Source organism: Harpegnathos saltator, unplaced genomic scaffold, assembly GCF_003227715.2.
Source record: "Harpegnathos saltator strain DR-91 unplaced genomic scaffold, Hsal_v8.6 scaffold59, whole genome shotgun sequence".
NCBI classification, from domain to species: Eukaryota; Metazoa; Arthropoda; class Insecta; order Hymenoptera; family Formicidae; genus Harpegnathos; species Harpegnathos saltator.
In genome coordinates this window covers 139267-155543 of record NW_020230415.1, presented here as the reverse complement: position 1 = coordinate 155543, position 16277 = coordinate 139267, and the positions used below count along the sequence as shown (strand labels likewise).

The following is a 16277-nucleotide window of genomic DNA, read 5'->3' as shown; positions in this document are numbered from 1 at the left end:
AATTTGTAACAGGAATGTAAGTTTCACGTAACAATATCAAAAAATATTTATTCATATAGAATTAATATGGAAAACTGACATACAAAAGGCACCACATTATGAAGAATATAAAACGTGTATATTAGCTCGTACCAAAGTATCTATTGCTGCTTTTGCTTTAAATGCTCGATGTAAAGTTTAAGGCCAGCTTGCACCTTTGGTAATTGTAATATATTCAGGGTATTTTCAGTATCAACTTCTTTATTTTTCTTGAACCAGTCGATCAGATCCTTACGCATTTCCAATTTGGTCAAATTTCTGCCAAGGCCTTTAACGATAGCATTTTATTATTTATTAGTATAGTATAAATATAGCAATATGTGAAAACATAATAATAAAACTCATTCTTACCAGGTATTTTCTTGAAAGACAATATGTAATTTTTGCATTTTTCAATTGCATTGGTTTTATCATTAGCGAGTTCGTCTACGAGGCCGATTTCCAATGCCTTTTCAGGTGTAAATAACGAACCCCTGTTGACATGACAATTATTATATCATATAATGTCTTATTATTGAGTATTTATTAATCTTTCATACCTTAAGAGTGCAAGGTCAGCTTGTCGGTAACCCATCAATGAAATATATGGTTCTCTGAACCATTTTGGAGCAATAAGACCTAATTGCGTCTCATTTAAACCAATGGAATGCTTGCCTTGAACAAAAACTCTGTATTCCGTAGATATTGCAAGCAGACAACCTCCGGCAGGACTGGAACCCTAAATAATAAAGTAATGTTTCTGTTATACTATCACACGGGTATACGGATAGTAATATTTGAAGCAGTGTATACATTAATTGCAGCAGTTGTTGGAATATCCATACTATAGAGAGTTAGCCAAGCATCTTGCAATGAGTGCCAGTAGTTACGAAGTCTATCTTTATCAGTGGTATGGAGCTCCAAAATATCTATTCCTGCTGAAAATATAGTTGGCAAGGAAGATGTCAATATGATGCCTTTGCTATGTGAATTCTTTGCCTCCAACAGAGATTTTTTCAGTGAGCCCAACAGTTCTGTATTTAAACTGTTGACTGGTGCTCTTGACATAGATATAATATCAATTCCTGTTAAATGGTCAGACTTTGTATAGTAAAACTAGAAAATTGTACGCTGAGAACATATAGATGAAGAATAATTGTAAGTGTTACCTGTATCATTGTCTCGTGTTGTTTCAATTAACTTTGATCCAGTTGTGTAATATCTCTTCAGACACATTTGTCTTCCCCTGATTATTGCCCTTAAACTTGCCATATTGACGACTAGAGAATCAGCTTAGCTCACAGAAGTAATCAGGACAATACTGAATGTCTTTAATAAATCAGATGATTTCTATAACGTTATAAAAATAGCAAGACAACATTCACTTTATCTTCGATATGATTAATGAATATCCTAAAATGTTATATAAAATTGAAATGATAAGTGAGAGATAACAATAAGTGAAAGTTTATTGGTCAGAGGCAAAAATCTGTCAGCCAATACTAATTTGTCAGATTAATTCAATCCCCTTCTCCTTCTTATTTACATTTGATTGTTCTCTATTTCTTATCAGATAAAGCCATAATCAGATTGATTTGTTCTTAAAAAGCCGAAAGATGGAGTAAGAAATGTTCTGTTATCCCAGCCTTAAGATACTGGCGATAATTGTCAGTGAAATTTATATATCATTTTTAAGTCTGTTTTACTTATTTAATCGATATTTTTATACACCATTTACACTTTTAATATATTTATACTTTTTAAGATTTCATGTACATCTAAATTTCTAAGAGGTCGTTTATGAATATTCTTCAAATACAAGTTCATAAAAAAAATGAAAATGCTTCCAGAAACTTTCAAATCATAAAACCTGCATTTTTCTTGAATATGTTGGAGAACATTCATTCTTTATTTTACACATATCAAATGTTTAACTGCTCGGTAATAAATTAACTCGAAATCTTTCCAAAATATTTTATAACTTACATGTTTAGAGAGATAGAGATAGAGAGAGAGAGAGAGAGGAGAGAGAGAGAGATAGAGATAGAGATAGAGAGAGATAGAGATAGAGATAGAGATAGAGAGAGAGAGAAAGAGAGAGAGAGAGAGAGAGAGAGAGAGAGAGAAACTCGAGTTATGGGTACAAACTTAACATCAGCACTATGGTCAAAATAAAATATTCACAAGATAACCGCAAATTAAGTAATTCAAACAACTTATATCAGCATACAATTTGTATGTATATATATTATATACCGACTAATTAGCTATCGGCCAATTGACGTGAAAAAAATGCAGACACTGCGAAGGTTACCAGCAATAATGCAGCAGCTGCAGGCTGTAACATGCAACGATAACTGGTCAGTAATATTAGAATTCATAGGTTTGTTCATCTGTACTCCCTGCAAGATCCCTGTCAGATAATGACAAGTATATCATCATTTCAAGAACTCTCTTGTATTGAAAGGATCTACACCTCATGTTACTTCTTTCTTGCTCGTTCTCCTGTTGCAGCCGCACAGCCGTTTCATTCCAACTGCAAGTGGAAAGTGCAGAAAATACAGAGAGTGCAAATGAACAGACCTACAAATTCTAATATTACCGCGCAGCCATCGTTGCGTGCCATCGCCGCTGGATCATCGCTGGTGACCATCGCAGACCAATAGTAGACAGGTGCCAACATGGCTGCTACTGCACTGCCTCGTCTTCTCGTGACATCGCCCTTTGTCCTGGCAACGATAGTTTAATTTACGTCGAAAAGTTCTGATCAGCGACACGCGAGAGACGACACATCCTTTAGATGGAACGGCGAACTTCAATGGAAGACTTCAGCTAGCAAGATGTCAACCCGCTCGCAGCTCACGAAAGATCTGAACGGTTTGTGATCCCGTTTGGCAGTAAAGTGTTTACGTTCTTTCACACGTCGATCGGTCGAGTTGTCATCCGTCATTCTCTGGGATGACGTATCTGTCTCTACATTTCACGTCGCTTGCATCTTACGTTTTTTTCGTGTTACGTGATTAATTGACCGTGTTATATCGTCGCGTTGTGGGCAAAATATGAGAAATGTAATTTTTCATGGTGCTAAATTCGTTCAGTGTGTTCTACTCCGACGTGCGATCGAGCGCATTAATGCTGTCTGGTGCAAGCATACTCTGCGCTTGAGTTGGTGAAATGTATTAACTCACACGCTTGCATAATTAACAGCATGGTTTAGTTATTTTATTTTACGAAAAATAATAGGCAGAATCGGTGAATCATATGGTATGACGTATCCTCGCGAGTGTGTGTGCACTGGACATCATTGATGCAAACGATTATATACATGCAATCATGTGAATTATTCATTGCTTGTAGAATCGGTGAAAGCGTTACTTGGCAAGCATGTGAAAATACTGTTAAAAAACGTGGTGAAACTAGAAACGAAGCAGGATAAACAGGAAAATCGTGTTCTCGTAAGTAGATCTGTTCTTTCTCCTTTAGCAGTAGTTATTATATTTTGCATTGTTGTGTTTTGTATTAAACTAAATTGGTCTTGTTCAAGGTATTTTCACCATGTCGCCTCTTTCTCTTATCGGCCAAAGTACCCACAAGAGTAAGTTAACCAATTAAGCAATAGTTTTCTCTCATTTTTTTAATTGTTACTTAATGACTCATTATTCCAATATCTTTCTTCCATAGATCGACTGCCATTTTCATTATTTAGAGATAACGGCCATAGAGTCCAAACGAGCAAATCAGCTATGTTTGACTGTCGGAGAACGATATTACAATTTTACTACAACCAGCGTAGGTATAGATACTACAGAAGTGGACGCTATGATAGAGGCCTTACACACGGCGATTCGAAATATCTTCCCTACAGTACCGCTAAAGTATGTTCTATCTTATTTATAATCAAGTAAAGTTCCATCATTTCAATCATTGAGCCATTTCAATCACTTTATATTGAAATGATATCATAATATCATTATTTTTAGTTATATTATACGAAAGATAGAAGTAATACCAGCTAGCAGATTGCAAAGTATAAGAGGCAGTGAATTAGCCAGAAGCACAGAAGCTACGAGACACACGGGTCCATGTGGTGGTTTCTCAACACAATATGCATGTATGTGCGATCTACATGGCGTGCCGTACAGAGAGGAAGTGGCTTGGGTAAGACGAATTGTTTGCACCAGCGTCATTAGCATATTACCGTTAATCATTACAAAAGTCTTACTCAAGGAGATACGAATTTCAGGACGTCGATACGATATATCTTTCGCACGACACGAGGGAGCTGAATTTAAGAGACTTTGATCATTTGGATCAGAAGGACTTGGTACCGATTATCTCAGCTTTGGAATACAACACCTGGTTCACAAAATTAAGAGCATCCCATCTTAAGCTGAGCCATGAGCCCTTGGAGCGACTGTTACACGTTATGCGAAGATCCTTGTCCATTCAGGAACTTTATCTGGACAATCTCGGGATCAAATGGTAATGACTCGATGAGCGAGCGCGTAGGCTTTCCCGCGATGAGAAAAATCTACTTAAAATGCACACTTATAATATACGAATATTCGGTTTCAAGGGATTTCGCTCACAAGCTGTCGTTGGCCTTAATTTCTAATGCTAACACGATGCTGCAAACGATAGATCTGTCGCACAATACGATTGAGGACAAAGGTACATGTTAATCGATTCCACTGATTATATCGTATCGCTTCTGCATCTCGAGTATTCATTCATGTATGCGTGTGTATATATGTGCGAGTATGAGTGTGTGCGCGTGTGTTCACCCATTAAGAGAGATTTCCATCTTCCACACATTTGACAACTATAATTTCGAAAGTATCCTGAACGAATTTTCTTTATATTTTTTGTAGGAGCCTCTAGCTTGTGTGGGATAATAGCCAAGTTAATGCAAGGTGTGCCAATAACCATGTATTTTTATTATCCCTAGTAATTATACTAATACGCGCGACACCTTTCTCTCTTTCTCTTTCTCTCTCTTTTTCTCTTTCTCTTTCCGTCTTATATTTAGTTTCTTCGTAAAATATGCACTCTTATCTGATATTTTTGGTTTTTAATATTTTTATTCCCTTTACTCTCCCTTTAGTCTCAGTGATATAATATCCTGGATATTTAATCCCTGTAAATACATTTGATAAGCTCGTATCGGTATTTGTGATTGGAAGTAAATATTTTCCGACGATAAACAAGCGTTCCTGTCGCGATCGTTAGCGTCCTGCTAAAGGTGTACGATATATTTTCAAGGTGGCACGCACCTGAGTGGTCCTATTGGCAAGCTACCTAAGGGTCTGCAGAAGTTGAACCTGGCCCACTGCGGATTAACCGGCAAGGGAGTGGGCCAGATAGCGCATGCGTTAAGCTTGAACAGAAGCATGCCGACTAGCTTGCGATATCTGAATTTCTCGGAGAACACATTGAAAGACGACATCAATGTAAGTTCCGTAAGAAGGCTCACACCTACTTTGTGTAATCGCGGTGACGAGTCGCCGACGACGATCCACCTTTAGCGTAAAAGTCCTAACATATTTCCCAATTACAGAATCTGTGCAATTTTCTGGCGCAACCCAATAGTCTAACACATTTGGACCTTAGCGGTACTGATACTACTTTAGAATGTGTAAGTACTTCTTCACGTTTTCAATTTTATTCAAAACGGTCGGCGTTTAATTGACGTTATTCCCTTTGTGATTATTCGATTTAGTTATTCGGTGCATTGCTACGGGGTTGTGCAACTAATCTAGTCCACCTGAACGTCGCCCGGAATTCCTTTTCGAGCAAAAAGACCAAAGAGATACCTCCGAGTTTTAAGCAATTCTTCACGGCTACTCTCTCGTTGAAGTACTTAAACATATCCTCCTGCAAACTACCGTTGGAGGCGCTGAAACACCTGCTACTCGGCCTGGCGTGCAACGAAAGTACAGTTGGCCTAGAGCTTGATATGAGCGGGAACAATTTGGGTTCCATGGGCGCCCACGTTCTGGAGTCGTGCATTCACGGAGTTCGATGCATAGCGTCGCTGGATATATCGGACAGTAGTACGTAACGTTACGTGTTGAGGCGAATGAAAGAGATCTATTTTTTTTTTTTTCCAAAACTGTACTTTCTGAACTATCTTTCAATTTTTCTATTGTCCACACCATAAAATATCAAATATGTATCCACTTTATTTGAAGTTTAGACAGTGCAACTTATTGCGACTATCAAAAACAGACCTGGATTGATCATCCCGACAAAAATTAATCTCATTATTTGTCATTTATTATGTATGTGCTTTCTTGCAGACATGGACGTGGATCTGGCGCAAGTCGTAACGGCCGTAGGTAAAAACAAATCGATAAAGCAGCTGTACATGGGACGCAATACCGCCAGTATGAAGAGCAAGCATATAGCCGTTGTGATGGACGCGTTGGTGCAGATGCTTCAGGAGGATGACTGCGTGCTCCAAGCGTTGCATCTGCCCGATTCGCGATTGAAGGGCGATCTCTACAATCTGATCAACGCTCTCGGTAGTAACACGTGTCTGCACACCCTCGATATCAGCGGCAATCAGATAGGCGATCCTGGCGCAAGGTTGCTGGCGAAAGCGTTGCAGATCAACAATCATTTGCGAGCCATCATATACGACAAGAACAACATCACGTTACAAGGTTATGCGGATATTGTTCACGCCCTGGAAAAGTGTGTATCATGTCGTGTATAATGTACAAACGAATCTATCATATATTCATGAAGACCTTTTTTTTTCTGCAGAAACTGCAGCGTGCGGCACATGCCGTTTCCGATCTACGATCTGCAGCCTTGCATGAAAACGTCCGCGGAGAAGACGGAGCAATTGGCCAAGAAGATACAGGATCTGCTACAGAGAAACGTCACGCCGTGCAAGTACAGTCACGGGCAGGCGTTTAGATTGCAGCAGGGATTTTTGTTGAGCTCTACACAACAAGTAGTCGACAGACTCGTTGTACAGACGCAGGACACTATCAAAGCCTTAGCGGCGGAGAGCTGTGATGCTAACAATGACATTAATTATGCGACCGGTCTCATACAGGATGCGGATAATTCCAAACAGGTATGTTTAGGTGAACAGGTGAAACTCGAAGAGCTTTAGACTCTGAGTTATTTTCTAGACTCATTCTTTTTCTATTATATTATCAGTGAGTTTGAAGCATTCGTATGCATGTTAGGTCTTGATAGAACTTTTGATATTAAAAACATGTTATATTTAGAATTTTTAGATTCACTAGAACTCTGGATTACAGTCTTATTGGAACTTTATGTGTTTTTTAGTTATTACCAAGATTACACGAAGTACTGCAAAGACGGGACGAAAATAATCCGATTGAATTGAAGTTGCATGATATGGCAAATGAAATTCACAAGGTTGTGACGGTATATCTACAGGTATGTTATTTGTATGCCAGGTTATTTATTTAGGCTATAAAAGTAGTTATTATTTCAGTATAAAATGCATTTTAGAGATTTGATTTAGAGACTTGATACTTGATATACGATTTTAACTACGATGATTGATGCAGGATTCTTTGGATGCGATGTTGAAATGCGTGAATGAACAGTGCCCCACCATATTGTCACAAACAGTGATCAGAGGCGATGAGAGCGAACCGATCGCGGTACAAGATGATCTTCGTAATACATGCAAAGAGAAAAACCAAATCAATAACGAATTCATACATACCACCATTACCGAACAAGCTGGCGCAGATATCGTTAATAGAGTCAAGTAAGTATATTAGGATACTGTTAACTTGAAGTTAACTTATCGACCTACTTTCTTAACGATTTTAATTTGTTTAATTTTTTTTCCAACTAGTGAGCTCAATTTGGCAGTTGCTGCACATATATCTGACAGAATTACGGACGAAGTAATTGAATCATTGTCAAGAAGTTATAAAACTCTGGTAAGTTTTAAACTCTCATTGTATTTAAATCTTAGATAATAAAAAAAAATGATATAAAAACTCAAGCTTCAAATTATACGCAATATACTAATTTAATGAAATATTTCAGATTGGAGATTGTGATAGTCGAACGAGGAGCAGCACGCCAGATGTTCTACGACCTAGCGCCGGCTCAATGAGCAGTGGAAGCGTGATCGGTGTGACTAGTGCAAGCGGTATTTCTATGACGTTACCTCCTGGTAGAGCCAGTCTCGTTTCCGAAGAGGACTGTCCGCCGGAAACATGTTCGTTGGCAAATTCCATCGGCCAATGCGTCAGTGATCAATCGCCGATGGTAAGAAACCATGATGATTGATTGACAGAAACATTCTGCATACAAAAATATTTTCCAACGGCGAGATGTTTAATATTCCATGTAATTTACACCGCTTGATGAGAAATCAAATCATTTAATTTCATTCATTTTAAGTCATGTTTACTTTCATTTTACACGCTTACCTTCCAGAAATTGGACTATCTTAATTTGGTAGGTATACATAGATTAGTGCTAACAATTACACATGATATCGTAATCCACATACAATTATCCTAGATTCAATTTCATTGTTACAATCTGGACTTTATGGAATTTAAGATACCTTTATTTTGGTATTCAGGCGACGCCACATCTGTCGAATAAACGTAAGAGCTTGCACGGAAGAAAACTCAGACCCAAGTCTGTGGTGGATTCGGTGGAGGGATTGTCCGCCGATGATATCCCGGATCTCTTACCGTCGTTGCCGAAGAGCCAAGCTGAAGGTTCGCATCGATCATATCCGTTGGTGATTTTGTCACGAACGAGTTTGTAACGAGTTATATTGTTGCTTCACAGCTATCTCGGAAACTGAACATTCGCTGACAGAGTCTTTAGACTCTGTCTCGGAATTGCCCAATACCGTAGGTCAGCAGCTTCAGCATCTCGTCAAATCTAGGCCGCGCAGGACAAAGACGAGAGCACCTACGAGACCGATGTTACGACCGGATCAGCCGATCGACGGTCTCGCCTTGGGCGAAGGTCTCGACGTGTTCTTCCGACCTACCACACCAACCACGCCTTTGATATCACCCACAAGTGATGACAGGTTCGTTTTTCTCGCTTGCTACAAAATACGATAGATAAGATAGATGAAACAATTTTTTAAGTACCTTTGCGAATACTTTGTGAAACTTGGAAAAAATTTTTCATTCGATTTTTATAACTGATGCAGATTGCAAAATTGTCAATCTTCGTCCATAATTTACAGCTCTCTACATACTTTCCCAACGGACGGCAGTCCTAATCTGTCGTTGACAAGCCACAAGAGCATCCCTCCGGACATGGAGAAGAAACACAGCTGCAATTCGCCGATGTTGAAGACACTCTTAGAACCCGCACCGCGTTCACGCTCCAGTGACAATCTAGAGAAATTCTCCCCTCTTGTCGGCAGAAGATCTCAAGGCGATTCTCCGTTGACCGCGTCGCCACTCGCCCGACGCAATACCACCGACAGCGCTCAGACTCACGAGAGATCCGGCGTGAAAGGTGAGGCCTTCGCGAAGGAGACGTGCAACAATGCCGCTGCAAACGACGTGAGCGACGATTCTAAGCGCAGCACGCTGACAAACGTCTCGAGTATGAGTCCGCGTGGCTCACGCGATATCGACGACAGTTTCGCGAGCACGTCGGACAGGGACGCGTCGGTGACGATGTCCAAGGAGCAGGACAGTCGCAAGAGTGGTGTAAAGAAATCCACCACCGACACTGACAAGTCATCCGTGAAGCTGCGGTCCACTGGCTATGATCTAAGAAGTCCTATTAACGGTAATAGTGGGGCCAAGAATATATCTTCCACCGATTCGGCCAAGTCCCCGATATTGAAGCCACTGGCGAAGAGCAGCGGGTCTACGAGTGACGGAAAGAGCAACGGTGCACTGTTGAAGAACAAGCCGACCCCGCCGGCGACGGCTCCTAAACCGCGACCGTGGAGTATGACTACTGATCGGAAATCTGGTAAAAGAATTTTATTGTGTAGTGATTATTAAACTTTTAGAATACTGGGCGCATATAATGGGTGCTCAGCGTATAAGAAGTTCATTATGAATTATTGGCGTTCCCAAGAGCTCTCGTTTCTACATTCATTCGTCTTGGCTTGTTAGCAACACATTTTATTTCATTTGAGTTAGTAGTAGATTTTAGTTTCAGTTCTTATTTTTAGATTGAAACATTAGTTCCTTTCTGTTCTACCTGAGTTTACCAGTCGCAGATGCTGCATTAATTTGTGTATTAATATATCGAGTGAGAATTTTCTTTCGCTGCTTCTCGCGATACTCAATGTTGCCGCGTGATAATTTGCAATCAGAGTCAGCTAGTTCTTCATAATAAAGAATCTATCGTAGAAGTGACAAACGAGGACTTCATCGTTTGTACATTTACAGGTGAATTCAGTCTGTTAAGCGACGGCTCCAGCCCGAACACCTCGGCGGGCAACACACCGGATTCCGGCGATGCTCTCGACGAGTCGACCGACAGCGGCGTCAGTGGTCCGGCTTCCTTGCCGCCGACGTTATCAGCGAGCAGCACCGCGAGCTCGTTGAGCAACAACAGCGTCGAGAAGAGGTCGGTGAGGGAATTGGCGGCGAGCTTGAACAAGAGTAAGGCGGACAGGAAGGAGAATGGTGAGCGAAAACGTCACTTTCCGCGATGGCAAGATTTGCATCCTCTCGACGTGCTTGTCTCGTATATCGCATGGTTCATTTTTAGCAAGACTCGGTGTCACTCACAGTTCGACCCACGCTCTTCCATCGTCGATCGGCGTGCATTCTTTTGTTACTTCGCCCTGGTCCTTGCCCCACCCCCCTCATTTTTCTTTTTTAGTATAGCGCTGATATATGCATGTGGATCCCTTGAATGTACGAACCTCGCTGTACCTGTTATTTTAGAACATACCGCACCTGCAGCATGGCGGTCGTTGCTTCAACGTTCTGTCGACCGAGCGGACACCAAGGTATCTTTTCTGTTTTTTTTTCTCCTTCGTGTACACCGAGTTTCAAGATGGCTCGAAACGTAGACGATGGCGCTCGATGAAAGAACTTGTTTCTGAAAAATTCCTAGGAGGTGTCAGTTCTCTCGTTGAACATCTGCTGCGTTCAGAATTGCATCCGAAGAAATGTGTTGAAACCGTTTTGAAACTCAGTATATCGAAACCCGTTATTGTGATTGAGACAGATACGTTTTTGTTTTTGTTGATAACTACTTATGTCACATAGAGTCAGTAATTACATGTCTTTCTTTTTTTTTTAACGAAATGTTACTTCACAGTCACTACATCCCATGTGACGCTAGATAATGTCACGATAATACTAATGAGCGAGATGCACCGAAACACCCATTGCATCCAGATTTCACTCAGTAAGAAGTGAAAACCGTCCGATTAATACGCACTATGACGGGTCGCAGGTAACGGAAGTGCCGAGAATGGTTGAGGAGAGTCGTCTCAGCTTTAAACTTCGTCGCACGTCATTCCTGCGCGATTCGAACTTCAACTACAACAACGATGTGGTTGACGTTTGATCGGGAGCAAACGGCCGGCGTCGACGTCCCTCTACTCACACGAAGAGAGTCCTCTTCTTCCTGCGCACGCCGTGCGGAGCCGATATCTGGCACACCGATGACATACAGTAACGGTACTTCATGTCTACGTGCCATAGATGGTCTCACTGCGTTCTCTATGTACATACCGCGAGCGGTTTTACTATTAGCGACAGGGTACCGACAGTTTTTACAGCTACGGAGAAGCACTAATCCGTTGTTAAGGTGGCATTAGAAATCTTATACTAGTTTTGTAATGACGTTGCGTTTTTAACGCGCGCGGCTGTATTTCGACTTAGTCGTCATTAGATACGCGTTCTTCGCAATTTACGCTTTGTACGTTTCGTGTGACGAGACCGATTTTTCACTTTTTCAGTAAAAACGAGCTCCGACTCAGTCTCTTTGTCCTCGGGCCGTCGAGGCGTCGGGTGAAAAACCACTTCCATTTGCAAGCAGCGTCTCATTCCGTCGATCCGATTAGCGATTATCCGTTAGCATCGTTACTAAGAGGCAGGTTGTTGGCAAAGTATTTTATTCTTCGAGGATTCGTTTTAATGTATAAATACTATTGTATAAATATTGTTTGTCTGTGCATTTTAACAGCGAGGATGTTTAGAATAGACGAGTCACACGTCGCGCGATTTCAGCCAGATAAATTATGGAACTTCTTCGGTCTCACTTTCGCGTATCGGACGTAATGAGTAGCGACAGCGATCGAAGCTACATAGAACATGTAGAAGAGAAAGAGAGAGAGGGGGGAGAGAGAGAGGGAGAGGGAGAGGCGTCTTCCAAGATCGCGGTAGGAGCCGTGTAATATCGAGATTTCGTGCACATGCGTGACTTTCGTTTCGTTTGAAAAGAATACATGCAGTAACATCCATTTCGACTCGCGTTCTTTCGTTTTCAATGCGGCATGTGTGTTCTTAAACTGTGATTGATTCGTAGAAATGTTCACACACGTGGGTTCGGTGCATCGTAGTTCCTACCACGCGGTGATACGTTCTACCGTCTGCAAAAGACGCTGACAAGCGCATATAGGTTATCAGTGGCAGCTCTTATCACATTCGTTACTTTACCGATGCAGCTAATGACTCTCTTCTTAGCGAATATAATGGAATTGATGATGTACGAAGCGAGATATTGTCCAACGGACAGATTGATTCCGTTGCGGACTGTTGATCTTGATCTTCGTCGTTTGGATTGTACAAGTTGTAAATCGATCTCAACTTTCAGTATTGCGTCACTCGACGTTACTCTCTTTTTTTCTATTCAAACCAGTTCATAAGTATTCTTTGTGTTTTTTTTTATCATCGCAGAAACTCAACCGAATGAAAATCATTGATCATCGCCATAAACGTAGAACTTGTGGAAAGTCGCAATCGCTCGTGTTTTCGACAGAAAGAGAGAAAGAGAGAGTGTGTAAAATTTTATAGATACATCTCTCGCGTCGTTCGATCGAATAACAATACGAAATTAGTATACTGAAATTGCTCGCGTTGCGAACATTCGAACGGCGTCTCTTGTCACAATGAGAAAGCGTATTCTTTAGGACGTTCAACTCGGTGCAGTTTAAATTAATCTCGCGTCGACGATGTATTTGTCTTTTTATATAGCGATAAAAACGCGTGTACATACATATGTAAAAAGTATAGACTTACATGTAGGCATAAGTAGTGAAAGGGAAAAGAGAAGTATATAAAGTAAAACACTCGTAGAGATTCGCGATTCTCTTACGTCTTCGACGAGGGAAGAAGCAACGCGCAAAAGAGAAAAAACACCCAGTTCGAGACGTCTTGTGAGTTTTTTTTACCGCTTGCTATTATCAGATCGTGTAACACATTGATATTATACACATACCGATTCTCTCTCATATGAGGATACATGAAACATGTGATCGTTGCATTTTATCATGATATTACACATTAAACTGAGAAAAGATATATGTATATGTATATATCATTTTTCTTCTGACATTAAGCACGATCGAGTATTAAAATTAAAGAAAGAGAAAGCGTCGTGTGTCGAGATGAAAAATTGCGTGTACGTGTATGAGTTGAGTGTACACACACACGCACGTGTACCGCGAGACATATACTTAATTTGCGTCAACCTAACTGTTCAGTGTACGTATGAGAGATACATTAGACAGTCATATATATGGACACATATGGATCTATATGAGACGTCATGGGCGAAACATGGAGAAATGCCCGACGATCGAGAGAGAATCGAGGAGAGATGAATGAGCAAGGTTGGGAAGTAACGCATTACTCGTGCCGCCATTACCCCGTTTAAAGTTACTTTATTTTTAATTAAATTTTAATTACACAATAATTACGATTTAATCCCGTTTTTCAAATAATGATTAATGATGAACAATTATGATTGTCTTTACCTCCGTTTACTTCGCAAAAATTATCAAGACTCGATGAAGAAAGTAAAGAAATTATAACGACACGAGTTTCTTGAGCATCGATGACGATAACGTTTTACTTTTCTAATGCATGACGAGCAACGAGTTGCTTGTAAAAAATAACTTTCCCAATTCTGCCAATTGAAGGGAATGTAATTTATCCTTACCTCGATTGCATCGTAAGACGTCTATCAGACGGTCACTGGTTCTAAAGCACACTTCTTTCTTCTGAACTATGCATATAAATTACGTGAACAAGGTGCATTCTCGCTAAACACTCGTATGGTCTACTCTAGATAAATGTAAGGGGAGGTTTCGTATCAATATATATTTAATCGATCCGATTCGACAAACGAATAGCTACTTAATAAGCGCGTTTCATAATACTACTTTTAGACGCGCACCTCCGATGATTTAAACAACCGTCTTTAGGACGAATATTATTCCTACATACGCGACTCCGCGTGCATATCTATTAGATCGGTGCGCTAATAATGGTCGATCTTCGCCGGTCCCTTCTGTCTCCTTGTCGTGATATTGTTACTGTTAAATTTAAGAGTTGGATAGACTCGTACGCATTTGACACAGACGAATCAAGAATGAAGAATAAATTTAAGACAATGTAATATAGAGATAGAAAACGGAGATTATAATGATATAACGCGAGATCGGCGATTATACTTCTTCGCATCGACCCGAGATATACAACCTCTCAGTAGTTGACCAAAAACTTAAACATATACACATTTAATTACGTTATAAGTAATTGCGTCATATATACATACATATATGTATATATGTGTATGTATGTACGAGGTACACACGAGGTATACACGAACACTTTCTTTCGATGCAAGTAAGAAACGCAACTGTTTATCCAATGAGAGAACTTAACTTCTGAGAATGTACGAATATAGTTCTCTCATTGAATCGTCGGTTTTGCGTTTTAAGCTGCAACGAGAGAAAAGTGTTCCAACCGTAAAAGCGAGTATAAACCGCGCAATGAGCGATATATTGTCTTATAAGAGGAAAACCTGTGTATCCGGAGGAAAATCTACGCAATCGCGCGTGTAAAATGACTCTGCCGATTATTGTGCCAAAAATGTACGCCATCTATACGGAAATCACGTACATTTTTTATACGGTTGTAAAAGGTCTCGTTGCGTTCTCCGCGTAAAGATTATCTCATTTTTCAACGTCATTTCATCCGCTCGTACGGATCTGTCGAGGATAGATTTTAACGGCATTGTAAATAACTACAAAAAAGTAAGGGTTTCATCTTTTTTTATTCCATGACGTTTTATCATTCACTAATTTCACTGAACGGAATTGCGTTACCTTCATTCGTGTGTATATACATATATTTATACATTATACAGGAAAAGAAAGAGAGACGAAAATCACTCGTGTGTGGCGTATGTGTGTGCGTGTATGTGTGTGTGTGTGTCGCCTGTCGCATGCGACATAGTGTGCATGTGAGAGATACTTGTACGCAGTATATTTAAATTCTTCCCCGATATACATTCCTATTATACATACACGATATTCTATATACATACGACGCAAAAAAAGATCACCACACTACAGAGACAGACGATACATATAATACCGAAATACATTGTGAATATTAATGCCATCGCGTTCGATGTCGCATTCGCTCAAAAAAAGTTCAGATGCGCAAATAACATTTGATGTTAACATTTGCAATCTATTTTGGTTGGATGGCTTATTAGAAGCGCGATATTAACCCGTTATCCGAATAAAATAAAGTCTCATATCACATGTATACGGACATAAAGAAATGTTCCCTTTATCTTTGATAGACATTTAATTTTCTTGTCGAAACCGTCTTTCAGATTTATTTAGATCTTTTTCAGATCTATTTAGATCAAACGACGACCGACTGTGAAACTTTCCTCTGTGAAAAAAATAAGTAATTTTTATTTATTAGTAATGGGGACTTGAATAAGTTCTCGCTGTTTTTTCGTGAAAATGAATGCTTTATTTTAAAAAATTAGTAAAGGACATGTCATTGAAAGTATTGTCCATCGCTAGCTACTACTTCTCCCATCTTTCTGGCAGCATACGAATACTATGTTGGAAGAACGACTCATCTTTTGAGGTTATCCACAAATCGACCCATTCTTTGGCATCTTCATAAGAATGGAAGTGCTGTTCAGCCAGGCCATCGATCGGAACAAGTGTAATCGGAAGGAGCAATATCCGGTGAATACGGCGAGTGGGGTAGGACTTCCCATTTGAGCGTTTCCAAATAGATTTTGACCGGTTTTGCAACATGTGG

The 16277-nt window shown here is 40.1% G+C and overlaps 2 protein-coding genes across 10 annotated transcripts; one reads left to right on the top strand and one right to left on the bottom strand.

Moving 5' to 3' along the window:
* Positions 1-28: 28 nt before the first annotated feature.
* LOC105183843 (enoyl-CoA delta isomerase 1, mitochondrial) lies at positions 29-2471 on the bottom strand. Of its 5 annotated transcripts, none has more exons than XM_011142237.3 (6): positions 2333-2471; positions 1188-1368; positions 832-1103; positions 579-757; positions 391-512; positions 29-307 (listed from the first exon to the last, which is right to left on the bottom strand). In XM_011142237.3, the coding sequence occupies exons 2-6, from the start codon at positions 1288-1290 to the stop codon at positions 141-143; spliced, it is 843 nt and encodes a 280-aa protein (XP_011140539.1). In that variant the 5' UTR covers positions 1291-1368; positions 2333-2471; the 3' UTR covers positions 29-140. The 5 variants fall into 5 exon arrangements, with proteins under 5 accessions (XP_011140539.1, XP_011140542.1, XP_011140543.1 ...); XM_011142240.3 differs by having other exon boundaries at positions 1188-1347; positions 2333-2384; XM_011142241.3 differs by having other exon boundaries at positions 1188-1347; positions 2275-2375.
* A 195-nt stretch (positions 2472-2666) lies between these two features.
* On the top strand, positions 2667-15761 carry LRR (capping protein regulator and myosin 1 linker 1 leucine rich repeat protein). Of its 5 annotated transcripts, XR_003113720.1 has the most exons (25): positions 2668-2895; positions 3376-3473; positions 3563-3613; positions 3700-3893; positions 3999-4176; positions 4262-4500; positions 4595-4689; positions 4890-4931; positions 5281-5468; positions 5576-5653; positions 5738-6071; positions 6318-6714; positions 6787-7105; positions 7324-7437; positions 7572-7777; positions 7868-7955; positions 8065-8289; positions 8461-8481; positions 8612-8753; positions 8827-9076; positions 9239-9984; positions 10410-10649; positions 10914-10978; positions 11431-11657; positions 11939-15761. XR_003113720.1 is itself a non-coding variant. In XM_019841772.2 (24 exons), exons 1-24 carry the CDS (start codon positions 2859-2861, stop codon positions 11542-11544), a joined length of 4461 nt encoding a protein of 1486 aa, XP_019697331.1. In that variant the 5' UTR covers positions 2668-2858; the 3' UTR covers positions 11545-15761. The 5 variants fall into 5 exon arrangements, 4 of the variants coding, with proteins under 4 accessions (XP_025159873.1, XP_011140536.1, XP_019697331.1 ...); XM_019841772.2 differs by having other exon boundaries at positions 11431-15761; XM_025304088.1 differs by lacking the exon at positions 4890-4931 and having other exon boundaries at positions 2667-2895; positions 11431-15761.
* Positions 15762-16277: the final 516 nt, after the last annotated feature.